The sequence below is a fragment of the Apis mellifera genome, linkage group LG3 (assembly GCF_003254395.2).
Source record: "Apis mellifera strain DH4 linkage group LG3, Amel_HAv3.1, whole genome shotgun sequence".
Lineage (NCBI taxonomy): Eukaryota > Metazoa > Arthropoda > Insecta > Hymenoptera > Apidae > Apis > Apis mellifera.
Window position 1 is genome coordinate 4079337 of NC_037640.1, and position 13368 is coordinate 4092704.

General features: G+C 36.0%; 1 protein-coding gene across 15 annotated transcripts in view; it reads right to left on the minus strand.

Annotated features, from left to right (window-relative positions):
* LOC725894 (protein rhomboid) overlaps positions 1–13368 on the minus strand; it is a 145740-nt gene that overhangs the window by 8931 nt on the left and 123441 nt on the right. For 11 of the 15 annotated variants that reach the window (XM_016911213.2, XM_026439617.1, XM_026439616.1 and 8 more), the window contains one exon: positions 2507–2777. In XM_016911213.2, the coding sequence (XP_016766702.1) occupies positions 2507–2777 (271 nt within the window). Of the gene's footprint in view, positions 1–2506; positions 2778–4209; positions 4863–7149; positions 7386–7554; positions 7842–7927; positions 8071–8192; positions 8343–10635; positions 10930–13368 lie in introns of those variants that run through there. The other 4 variants (XM_026439620.1, XM_026439622.1, XM_026439621.1 and 1 more) reach the window with 4 other exon arrangements.

Sequence of the window (13368 nt, forward strand, 5' to 3'; positions counted from 1 at the left end):
TCTGAAAAGATTAAAATCGAATTAATGATACGACGATATAAAAAAAGGAAAATTTGAAGAAAAAAATTCGCCCAAATTACACGAGAATCACCCCTTGTCTTTAATTTTCCCGATACCCAAATCTATCCTCCGAATAATCTCGGGAAGAGGAAAATTCAGAACAACGGCAATAACCGTTCCAAGAACATCATCCCCCGGTAAAATAATCGTTTCGCCTCGAATTCTGCCCGATTATCGCTGCCCCGAAATCCGATCTTCGAATCGCCTCTCCCCACCCCTCTCGGTGGCCGCCATTCCTCCACACCCCTTTCTCGTTTCATTAACTCCCGTCGACACCGTTAACTTCTGTTTTATTGCACCAAGACTTTGCCCGGTGGAAAAGAAAAGAAGAGCGCGATTCAAGTTGGCGGCTTTAAACTCCTCCTCCTCCTCCTCCTCCCAGCATTTTATCCGCCACGTTCGCTCCTCGTGCCGACGATCCCCCGGAAGTGCTCGAATAAGCTCCCCTGGAATTATTATCGAGCCAGAGGGAAAAAGTCCAAGGAAAGAAGTGTATATATATATATATATATATATATATATATATATATGTACTAGAAAAAGGTAAGGAAAGATGTAAGGAGTAGAGCATGGAGGAACGTCTCGCCTCCCTCCATTTTTTTCCCTCTATCCTCCTCTCTCTTTTTATCATTCTTCCATCCTCTTCTTCCTCTCCTTCTCCTTCATTTTCTTTCTTTCTTTCTTTCTTTTTTTTTCCTCGTTTCGTTTCGTTTCTTTCAGAGTTTCTTGAAATCTACCGGCACGACGATATTCCTTCGTGAACTCGTGCGAATAATTGAGACGGATTCCACATCGGTCTCTTCAACAGGCTTCAACGACGAGCATTAGCTCGGTTAATGGGAAATTTTTCGAGGTTGGACGAGTCGGTACAGACGCGAGATCGAAATTTCTTAGTCGAGGCATCCTTACTTGCATGATATTACGCGTTTTTTCTTTTTTTTTGAAGTGCTATAGGTGGATGTAATTTCGTGTGTAATCTCGAAGTTTTCGTTTAGTTTCGAAACTATATGTAAATAAGATTAGTTGATAATATGAAATGAAATGATCAATTTTAAGAAAAGTTTATTTTAAGGATGTATTAAAAGAAATATCCATAGATATTTCTGATTAATTAAATATTAATAGTTAATGTTGAAGAATAAAAAAAGAAGAAAAGAAGACAGGACAAGTTTTCTAATTTTTAATAAAAATATCCTTATTACTTTACATTTAAGCGTTATTATTAACGATTAAGCGTCCAAGACGAAGAAATTCCTTTTAAAATTCTGGATCCATTTATCTCGATATAAGAAGCAGAAGGAATTTAAATAGTTCGCCTTCTGGAAATTAAACTCCATCAAAAGATTAATATTTAATTTCACGTATTTCCTTTTGAAACGCGATAAACGAAGAAGTAAAAAAAAAAAAAAAAAAGTCTGCTTCTTATAATTTAATCAGAAACACGATTCGTTGAATAACTACTCCTTGCATCCGAATTAAATTTCGATACATTTTCTTTAATAAGTCATAAATCATTCCGAGCAATTTCCAAGTCCAAATTAATTCTCACCCCGGTTCGTAAATTACACCTGCAGTTTACAACCCATTCAAAAACATCCCGCAACTAACTTCCACGCTCTATCTCCAATTATAAGTCTTACTTAACTATTCAAAAACACATATCCAGTTTCCCAAATTGTCGTAATCATTTCTACTTCAAATTTCCTAGTCACTCTTTGACACGTTAATTTCGTATCCTTAAAAAAAAAAAAAAAATGAAATGCCATTTATATACTCGATACCATTATTATGAAAATTGCTTTAAAAATTACCAAAACTCTTCCTGAAGATTAACAAAAAAAAAAAAAAAGAACTAGCACATTGAATAAAGAAATCTATATATGTATAATGTTACTTGTTTGATAAACTGATATTATTATATTCAATAAAACAATTCTTTTAATAATAATATTTAATTAAATTACAATATTTTTTATATTAGAATCATCGATTTGAACAGATGAATAAGAAATAAAATAACTATTAAAATATTTTTTGCCAAAAGCACACAAATTTGTTTAGAACTATCGATTTGAGGAAATGTATAGGGAATAAAATAATTATTAAAATATTTTGCCAAAAGCACATAAATTTGTTTAGAACTATCGATTTGAGGAAATGTATAGGGAATAAAATAACTATTAAAATATTTTAATACCAAAAGCATACAAATTTGTTTAGAACTATCGATTTGAAGAAATATATAAGAAATAAAATAACTATTAAAATATTTTAATACCAAAAGCACACAAATTTGTGCAAGTAATTGTACAACAAAATCAACTTCGATTAATTTGATGTTGAATAAAAATTGACGACGTATATATTCGATCTCGATTTATTTAAATTTAAATCCGCGGACGGATCTTCTCGAGGATGAAAAAGCAAATCAATTTTCGAGGCTCACCTCTATGATGCTGATGCAAATCATGAGATAGGGCGGTCGTATCCGGAAGTTGGGCTTCCTGGGCGGTAGTGGATGCCTGGGTGTCGGCCTAGGCGTGACCTCGTCATCCTTTGTTTTCTTGTACGAGGACGAGGTGACGATGATGGGCGATTCCGGGGAATAGGGCGAGCCGGGGCCCGAATACGTGGTGTCGGTGCAATCCGACGAGATGGTCGACAGTGTTGGAGAGTTCTCCAGCAGCGCTGCCTCAACGTCCATGATGGCCAGCTGTCTGTAAAGATTCGAGAAGCCCGGTTCAGAGGAGAGTTTCGCGATAATAAAATCGAGAATACGATATCTCTATTTCCGCTCGTCGATTATTTTGGCGTGTTATCGCGTAATATAATTAAGAGACGAAAATTATTGAAAAATTATCTCTGAAAGAATTATTTTTCTTTCTTTTTTTGAGAGAAATAATTATATTATCATTTCGTAAAACGATAATTGTTTTATGAATGTTACGCGTGTATCTTCCTTCATTTTTCCTTTCCTCGAACATCCGTATAGTTTTCTGATCCTAATTTCAATTTAATCCAAAGCTTTCTAAAATTTTCCACTGCCGGAAATTTCACAACCTTTGTTTGCACATAATTCCATTTTAAATTAACTAACTCGACGAGAGAGGAAGGAGAAGCAGATGTTGAGGGAGGGAAAAAAAAAAAAAAGAAACTTCGAATCGAGAGAGAGAGAGAGAGAGAGAAAAGAGAGAAGAGAAAAAGCGCAACTGGAGATTGCCGTAGGAAAAATGGCAACGTTTCGCTCGACTGAATCACCGCTCGATCATTGTCCAATTATAGCGATAATCTCGCCGCAGAATCGATTAATCGTAATTTACGAACCGTATTCCCTGTTCTCCCCTTTATTTCATATCAACCACCGATTGTTACGAGCGAAATATCTTTCCAGAAATTTTTCTATAAATTTTACGAGAAGAAGATTGTTTTCTCTGAAGAAAAATTCGCAATATATATATATACTTCCAAATAAATTTGCAGGAATAATTATGTTTTATTCAAAAGAATTATAGATACAAAATATATTATAACAAAACGAATCAAATTTATTTTTATGCATTTTAAAAAAAGCAATATCAAAATTATCATTCCTGTTAATTTTTAAACAAACGAATGCTTGAGAAACATTAAAATCTTTATTCCCTTCGAATTTCCCAAGAAAAAGTAGCGTGTCGGAAATAAAGTAGTGGAAATGTAATTTTCCTCTTTGAGAGGGAGAGGGGGAGGAAAGGAATCGACGTGACCGGAGAAGGAATATTAATTAAACGAAGCTGAAGGGGAGTAGGAGGAGTTAAAAAAAAGGAAAGGGAGAAGGCAATGGAACGGAATCCATAATTAGGGTGAATGGGTTAGCACACGGTTACAAGCTTCCTAAACTCGCTTTAGCCGCACTTTATTGCTCGCCAACTGGTAGGCATTAATTTGCGTGCGGTTTTAAATATAGCGTACACCGCCATTTTCCACTCTCTCTCTCTCTTTCTCTCCTCGTTCCTCTACAAAATAGGCAAATTTTGCCAACTGGAATTATAATTACCTTGAATAGAAACAATTTTATATCGTAAATCATTGTTAAACAAAACGAAGAAAATAATAAAAAAACATCCAACATCCCCTATTCTCGAGCTTTTTCGTTCAAGAACCTTTATTTACCCTTTATTTTCAACCCTTGCAGTTCCTCCTCAGCCATGGTTCACACTCTTTAATTCAACCGCAGCTGCACGCATTCATTTATCCCGTGCGTGGTTCCCGAAGTGGAGACAGAGAGGAGGGAAGAATGGAGGAGAGCGAGCAGGACAGGAGAATGCAAGAGGAGGGAAGAGGAGACGCGACAAGTTTCGCGAGAAGGGTCAATCCTGGTGGACCCTTTTGTCCCCTGGCTGCAAGGCCTTTGTCCTGCCACCATGCCTGGTTCCACGGAGCCACCATAGAATTTGTCTCTGAATTATTGGGGCTCGACTCAGAGTTTGCCAACTCTCTCTCCCACGATTCGCGTACCCAAACGCGATTTCATCCGACGAGGCCATTCCATGCCTCGAATCGAATCGATCTTCGATCGCTCTGCGTTTCTGTCCGGGTTGGATCTTGTCCTTGAACGAATTGGGAGGGGGTAAATAGTTCTATGGAATTTTCTGAGTGAGCATGTACCACTGATATTCCAAAAAAATTTTCTTTTTGATGCAATTGATCGCAGTATCGGTATTGGAATTTTTTCTTTCTGAATTGTCTAAATTTTTCCGATGTACAGAAAGAGGATCACTGATCGTAGATAATTGAATCTCGAAAGAATTTCAGGAAAAGATTATAGGGAGGAAAGAATTTGAATTTCATTTTCTTTTTTTTTATACAATTAATTTTATACGATTAAATTTTTCAAGGGAATTGATAAAAATTCCATTGTATTGAGATGTACAGAAAGAGGATCACTGATCGTAGATAATTGAATCTCGAAAGAATTTCGAAAAGATTAAAGGGAGGAAAGAATTTAAATTTTATTTTCTTTTTTTTTATATAATTAATGAGCAATATTAGTATTGATATTTTTTTTTTCAATTGTCTAACGCAATTTCCTCAATTTTTCCGATGTACAGAAAGAGGATCACTGATCGTAGATAATTGAATCTTGAAAGAATTTCAGGAAAAGATTGAAGGAATTTTTTTTTTTTTTTTGAATTGTCTAACGCAGTTTCCTCAATTTTTGAAGAGAATTGATAAAAATTCCTTCGCTATCGAGATGTACAAGAAGAAGATTACTGAAGTAATTGAATCTCGAAAGAATTTGGGGAAAAGATTAAAGAACGAAAAGAAATTGAATTTTATTTTCTTTACTGCAACTTTCGAAGACAGCAACGATTAAACGCAATCCGCAACACATTTCAATTCCTTCAATTTCTTCCGCATTGCGTTCGAATCGTCCCCCCTCCCCGCCAACGCGATCATCGTAACAATACCATCGTCGTGCGAAACGAAGGATGGTGGAAAACGAAAGAGAAAGAGAGAGAGAGAGAGAGAGAGAGAAAGGAGAGAAACAAATAACGGGAGCGTACCGTGAAATAACCGGGAATTAAAATTCAAGGCTACTAAATGTTAAAAAACACTACTACCACGTGCCTCATCCGTCCAACAACCGCCGAACAAAATGAAAAACCCGCGCGATTATAATCTGGGCGAGGAGTGGAGGGGAAAAAGAAGGGTGGAACACTGACAATGAGCCGGGCAACGGCGCGTATTTTCGCGTAGAATTCATTTGGCGAATGTGGGAGGAGGGATATAAACCGCAACGGGATCATTTATCAACGAGACGGAACGGAACGATCACTCGTTCACAAAATAATGAACGTTAAATGGTGACGGCGATGTGACGGTCGATCCTGGCGCGAGAAAATGCGGTGGGAAAACGAGAAAGGGATGCTTGATTCAACTATGCTTCGTCCGTCCTCGTAGATCTCGCGCGCCCCTAAGGGCTGGACCCGTGTTAAGCTTCGCGTAGAATTGCACGGGTGTCGAGTGGACGACGACTTTTCGGAGAACGTTTCCAAAACGGCGGAAAATTCAATTTGAAATCTGTCCTTAATTCAAAATTATACCAATATCTGAATAGAATTATTTAATCCTTACGCTTTTCAAAAATTAACTCGAGAAATGTTATTCTTTAAATAAATTCTTCGCGAACAAAAAGAAACGAAGTAAAAATTAATTAATTAACGATAAAAATATGTTAGGAAAATAGAATTACTTATTCTTACTTCTCAAAATTTACTTCGAGAAACACTACTATTTAAATTCCTCACGAAAAATCGAAGTAAAAATTAATTAATGATAAAACCATAAATTAGAAAAATCGAAGTAAAAATTAACGATAGAACGATAATAAAATAAGTTAGGAAAATAAAATTAGAACTTATTCTTATACTTCTCAATTTACTTGGAGAAATACTCTTTAAATTCTTCACGAAAAAACGAAGTAAAAATTAACGATAATAAAATAAGTTAGGAAAGTAGAACTACTTATTCTTACATTTCTCAAAATTAATTAACGATAATAAAATAAGTTAGGGAAATAGAATTATTTATCCTTACACTTCTCAAAACTTACTTCGAGAAACGTTACTCTTTAAATTCCTCGCGAAAAATCGAAGTAAAAATTAATTACTGATAAAACGATAAAAATAAATTAGAAATCTTACTCTCTAAATTCCTCCTACATAAAAAAAAAAAAAAAACGGAGTAAAAATTAATAGATAGAACGAGTTAAAAACAAGTTAGGAATTGGAGGGGCTCGCTCGAGTCGTTCAACTCGGGCGTGTAGCTGTCCGCTCGTAATTAACGTAACGGCCACGCAAATCAAACGTAGTACACGGGGTGCGGCGGTGTAATTAAGGCCTCTCCCAGCCTGCACGAAGAACAATGCGACTCCACCCGCGTGTGTCACGCGTCAATGGCCACGACGTGGCCGATCATCGATAATCGGCCACGTCCAAGTCGCTCCTCCTCGACGCGTGACAGGGGATGGGCGGCCTGCCTTCTCGATTCAACGTTGTGTACAACAATGTGGCAGAAATTCTTCCTTTCGTGATTGTACGTTCGTATTACCTTTGTTCCCCATCAAAGGTAATTATCGAAGGATTTCTTTTTTCTCCTATTTCTTTTCCCCTCTTTTGTTATTGTTCCCGACGAGTAAATGGATGATGAATTATTACGTCGAATATTCTTAATTTCTTGTTTTGGAACGATAATGTAATCCTTGTTTTGATTTTACTTGGCTTCTGTATTTCTTATATTTTTCTCTTTCTTTTCAAAGAGAAGAAATAATTGTTCTTGATACATCTCTGTTGGAGAAATATCGTGTACGATTATCTTGATATAAAAATATAAATTTCACTTTCGATTTCCGAATCATCGAATATTATTAAATAATTGAATTAATTTTCTATCAAACAGACGAGAGATTAAATCGATACGAAAAGAAGAAGAAAAATTATAATATGATTAACTTACGTGGAAAATTGGATGGATTTCGTCGAGTGATATGGTTATTTCAAAAGCATGGAAGGAAAAAATTCAAATCTAAAAAACTTATTCACTCGCCGATGGAAGAAGCAAAGTTGATCTATTCCTGGCGATTTAAAGCGGAGCTTTCTCGAGCGTGAGGCTTTAAAAACAAACAAAGAATTTTTTCGATACTTTTCTACTTGAAAGTCTGCAGACGTTAGGATTTTGGTCAGCGAACTTTAATGTAGGTGAGCAAGAAGGCGATGAATAATACTTTCGTGATGATGCAACCGCTAGAAACAGAGTTACGGTTCAAATTTTGCAATTCATGAGGAACAGGTGAACCACTAGGCTCTTTCGAGCTCGACATTTTACAAACCTGTCATTATCCCATGCTAATTTTCAACTTGAGTGAATCGTACTTCTCAAAAAGGAAAAAAAAAAAGTGTATTTTCCAGATTACAAAACCTTTTGAATCGAGCTTTTATACAATCCTCCTTCGTTACGATGTACTCTAAAATATTAAAAAAACGATCACATTTCACGAAAGCTGAAATATTAAAATAATCATATCAAAGAGAATGAATTCCAAGTTCCAATATCGATACTCTGAAAGATACTCTTCACTCAATAACAAAAATCACCATGAAATATTCAATTCAGTTCCTTCGATGCTTCCTTCTTTTTCACGATAATTAAATAATATCCGTAAATAAAAATTTGTCAAATCAATGTAATCGTCCAATCCTTTCTCCTCCTCCTCCTCCCGATCAAGGCAAAATTGATCCATTTCCCTGGAAGAAGAAGCAGGATGCGTCAGGGAAATGCGACGGGGGGCTCGAAAAGGGAACCGAAGAAATTACAAATAACGGGATCATTAATTATGCCAGGGACTCGAGCGGCGTGGGGTACACACGATTGGCTCATTAATTTTCAGCGACGTTCCTATCGACTTTCTGTCACGAGGCCTTTGCCAAGCGCACCGAAATCCCCTGGTCGGGACGACGACGACGACGACGACCGCAAATCAAAATCGTGATCGTGCATCAGCCTAAATAATTTCCAACTTTAACCCGCTTCCCCTCCTTCTCCTCCTTCTTCCGCCATTATGGGCGTAAAGGGAATTGCAAATCGTACGGGCGAATATTTAAGAGAAATCGATGACACACGGTGATCCGAGTGCAGTACTCTTCCTACCTAAAAAATTTTATTTCATTGGCAAATAAATAAGAAAGATGTGGAAGTGCATCTATTGATTTCTACTGCTTTGAGAAATTATTATTTAAAAAAATTGGTATAATCGAGAGAAAGATTCTTTTAGAAGGCGTCTATCTAATTTTTCCATTTCCATCTTTTGATAAAATGTTATGTTTAAAATAATATTTGAAAAATATGGAAATGAAGGAAAATTGTAAGGGAATCTAATTTTAAAATTATATTTCGAAAAATTTTTAAAAAGGAAAATATTATTTTAAAAGAAAATTACGTTTGAACGAATTTTGACTAATTTTTATTTAAAAGAAAAAAAGGGAGAGATTCGTATATTTATTTATTTCTTCTTTCTCTCGAATGTATCAAGTGGATGGGTGATTTATAACGAGCATAAATTGATATCTCGATTACAGATGGGAATTGGGAGTGTTCCGGAAGTTGGACGCGACCTGGTTCGTGGGCAGTTTTAGGGCTTGTTTGATTTAGGAATTGCTCCTCTCTCTTCAGAAAAATTTTGAGGATCTGTCTGGGAATACTCCTTAAAAGAAGTTTCTGAAACACGTTTTAGAGAAGATCTCTCTTAGAGGTTTCGTTTCGAGACTTAATACTTTCCTTAACTCCAAATTTTACTCGATTTTTTGGAATTATTATATTTCTATATTTAAATGTTCAAATTTCATGGAAAATTTTATAGAAGATATTATCTCATTTTGAAGTTTACGAGTAAAAAGTCTAATTTTAATGGATAGATTAATTATTGCGCAAAGAGTTTAATTCCATTTATTCCAAATCTATGAAAAAAATAAAAAAGAAATATATATACACATAAAAGAAAACTTAAATTTACCACCAAATTTACTAGTAGTAACCAAGTGTTCGATACTCGATATCCCGACACGTGATTTTTCCTGTTCAATTGATCAGCAAATTTCAAACACTGTGAAGTGGGACACGGGTCCAGTTCATGCTCCACTTAGGCTCGCTAATCGAGTTCAGCTTCTAGTCTATCGTGATCGAAACCACGTTTCGTAATTCAAGCAATTTTAACCAATTTTAGCCTATTTCCGGCCTGGATCAAGAGCTATCACTTCGATTCCAATTTTCGTTCACAAGGGAAGAGGGGAGAGAGAAAGAATTTACTTAATCCTATATATACGTTTGCTCTATAAACGTATATAAAATCTAGGGAACCCTAGGATCGATAGGATAATATAACGCAGAGGGCGTGTTACGTGTAATCTCGTGGATTCGATGGAGTAACATGTTATACACGATATATACGTCAACATTGTAAAATCCATCGATGGGTTAAACTAATCATGTACCGGGTGGTGAGATAAATAATTGATGAAAATACAGATATAAAGGAAATGTTTGAATAATACGAAGAAGAAAAGAAATACAAATATATCTACGTGCCAAAAAATTCTTTATTCTCTATTGTTCGAGTTTTTCTTTCCTGTTTGTACCATTTTTAACCAGTCCATGTTACGTGTATCATAATACGGGATTTGTTAATTTTGGTCTATTTCTACCAGCGGACACAAATGTTGTATCTCGGCGCCTTGATTGTCAAGCACAAACACCAGGAGAAGTACACATATACACGATGCATGACAAATATCGATTGATCCGAGCTATTCGGTATAAACTGCAACTTTGTGGATGTCAATTCTAGGTTTTATTTCGGCTCGTTCAAATCATCGTCGAAGAATTTACTTAAAAATGTAACTAAAGAAATGTGTTCGACATCGATTGTTCTTAATTATATTCCACATGATTTTATATCGTGCATTGTTATAAATCAGAGATTGATAATAAGTTGTAATTACACGAACATCGATCCATTTTCTTTAAAAAAGCGTAGATACTCACTTGATTCAACAAAGAATATTCGAACGAATCTTTCGAAAGAGGGCATCCAATCACAAACATTTTATCAGACAACTGTTGTAATATAATTCTCATCGCATCTCAGAATTAAAGAAGCTATTTAACCGCTGTTTTCAACGCATCTTCCATTCACTCCCCACTCGACCCAAGTCTAAGCGACCCACGTTTTCCAAACACCGTCGAAACCCCATCGATCCCTGTGCAAACTAGTCGCCTTCTATCCTTCCACGGTCGACCACGAACACGAACTATCAACTGAGAGACCAAACTAACGCACAGCCTCCTCCGCACGAAACCGATCTACCAAAGATAAAACTGGGACAGTGTGTTACGTAAACCGGAAGTAGACGATAAACCGGCTCATCGACTCGCGATTCCAGAACCGAGTACAGAATTAGAAGTTAAACTGTTTCTCTGGCCAATCTATATTTATTCTCACTTGATTTTTAAAAGGGAATCGCAAATTTTGATTTAAATTACAATTTAAAAATGGAAAAATTCAAGTTTAGAGTTTATCAAGCTTGCGAATTTCTCGAAATATTAAACATTGTTTTTTCTTTTTAAATACTATCTGGTTAATTTCAATTTTTGTTAACTATTCTTGCTCCATAAAAATAGAAATTCGATACTTATACCATTTTATTATTCTCTCGAAAAGCTTGTAATTATTTTCAATAATTATTTCTTACAATATACATTTTTTAACTATTCGTAATATTTTAACACAATTTTTATGTATTCCGCATAGAAATCTTCCGGGATATATGTATTCCGTGTTGCTCATTTGTTAAAATTTTGTTAATAAACCAAGTTCTCTCTCTCTCGTGACGAAATTTAATACACTTAACTCTAGCACGGTATATTGTTGCATTTCGTTAAAACTTTTACCCATTACTATTCATGTTTTCAGAAACAGGTTGACTGGCTGCGACAAAACATTAAGCAAAATCGTCCACGGCCACGCTCCAGCTTTTTGCATAAATTATGTAACCGCGACACACAAGGTTGTACGTATACCGTGGAAACGGCAACGAGCTTCTGCCTCGATCAATCGGGGCCAACTTCAACTTGACCCCAGGTTGTCGCCAGAAATTGACTAGGTCGTCGTTTCAGAACGACGGGGGAGAGGAAGGGAAATTAAATGAATCCGGAAATTCAACGCCAGTTCAGTATTTAACATAATCGTTTTCGTTCGTCAGATTTGTCGAACGATACGACAATTTTTCGTTTCTCTCTTAAATCCTATCTTTCAAAACACGATGTAATTCTCAATTGTAAATCTTCGAATCTTCTTCTTTCTTTTTTTCTTTTTTCGAGTTAAATGTAGAAAAGCACACGCATATATTAATCATCGAGATTTCTAAAACGAATAAAATGATGGAATAGAGAAAACTGAGGAATATCTCTTTACTTACTTTCTTTCAAATCTGGAAAATATTTTGGAAAGTTATCTTTCAAAACACGATGTAATTCTCAATTGTAAATTTTGCGTCACGAATCTTCTTCTTTCTTTTTTTCTTTTTTCGAGTTAAATGTAGAAAAGCACACACAAGCATATATTAATCATCGAGATTTTTGAAACGAATAAAATGGTGGAATAGAGAAAACTGAGGAATATCTCTTTATATTTATTCACTTTCCTTTAAATCTTCCTAAAATATTTCGAAAGTTAGTTGGAGAATGAAGAAAAATTAAGAGAGACAAGGAGAAAAATTTGACGATTCTCACCACGAACTTATTATCCTTTCACTCTCGAAACAAATATAATCATATTAGAAATCATATTCCGGGATCAAAGTCCACTTTCATTATTGCATCGAACGCGAACGCCAAATTAACCCAATCTAATTAACTCGAAACTCAAATATTTCCCCCAATTATTCGCCGCGACCGGTATTTATTACCGGTTCGAAACCGTTCGAGTCCACTTTGTAACCGAGCGAAAAACGCGCGCGCACACACGTAAGGCAAAACGATTCCCGCACAAAAGGGAGGGAGGGGGGGAGGGCGAGCCATTTTTACACGCCGCTATTTACACAAAGCGCCATTTATTTCACTATTTTTCTAACTTTTCCACCGAAGCTCGGCCAAATATTTGATCCGCAAATATTTGTCGCGCAAATAACCGCTCTCTCTCTCTCTCTCTCTCTCTTTTTCGTCTGTTAATATTTCGCCGCCACGTCTCCGTCCACGAAAATAACAGTTTTCCGATCGAACGGATCGAAGAATTTCTCTTTCTTACTATTATTATTATTATTATTATTATTTTCCTTCGTTATTTTTTTCACCTGTACAGCAGTGTACCACGCGAACCGCGCCTCGAGGGCCAACACGAGGTCGCGGCGATTGCGCTGGATTAGAGCGACATTACGTTTATTAAATCATTCCGACTCGTTTGTAATCAAGGGAAGGCCGCCGTCTCTTGCCGCGTGAAACATTGTTTCATCAAAGTAATGAAAGATTTAATGAATATTTCAAAGAGGAGGGCTGACGGAGGTTTTCGTCCCGCGTACACGGTTTCGCGCTATATAGCGTATATAGTTCTTGGCTGGATTAATTCCGCTCGTTTATCTTTGAATCGAATACTTCCGGGAGGAGGAATTTTGTTTTCGAAACGGTGTACACGTTTGTATACTGTTTGGATTGGGAGAAATGATTCGTTGTGATAATATTATCGAAAATATAATTAATTGGATAGATATGAATGTACGAATG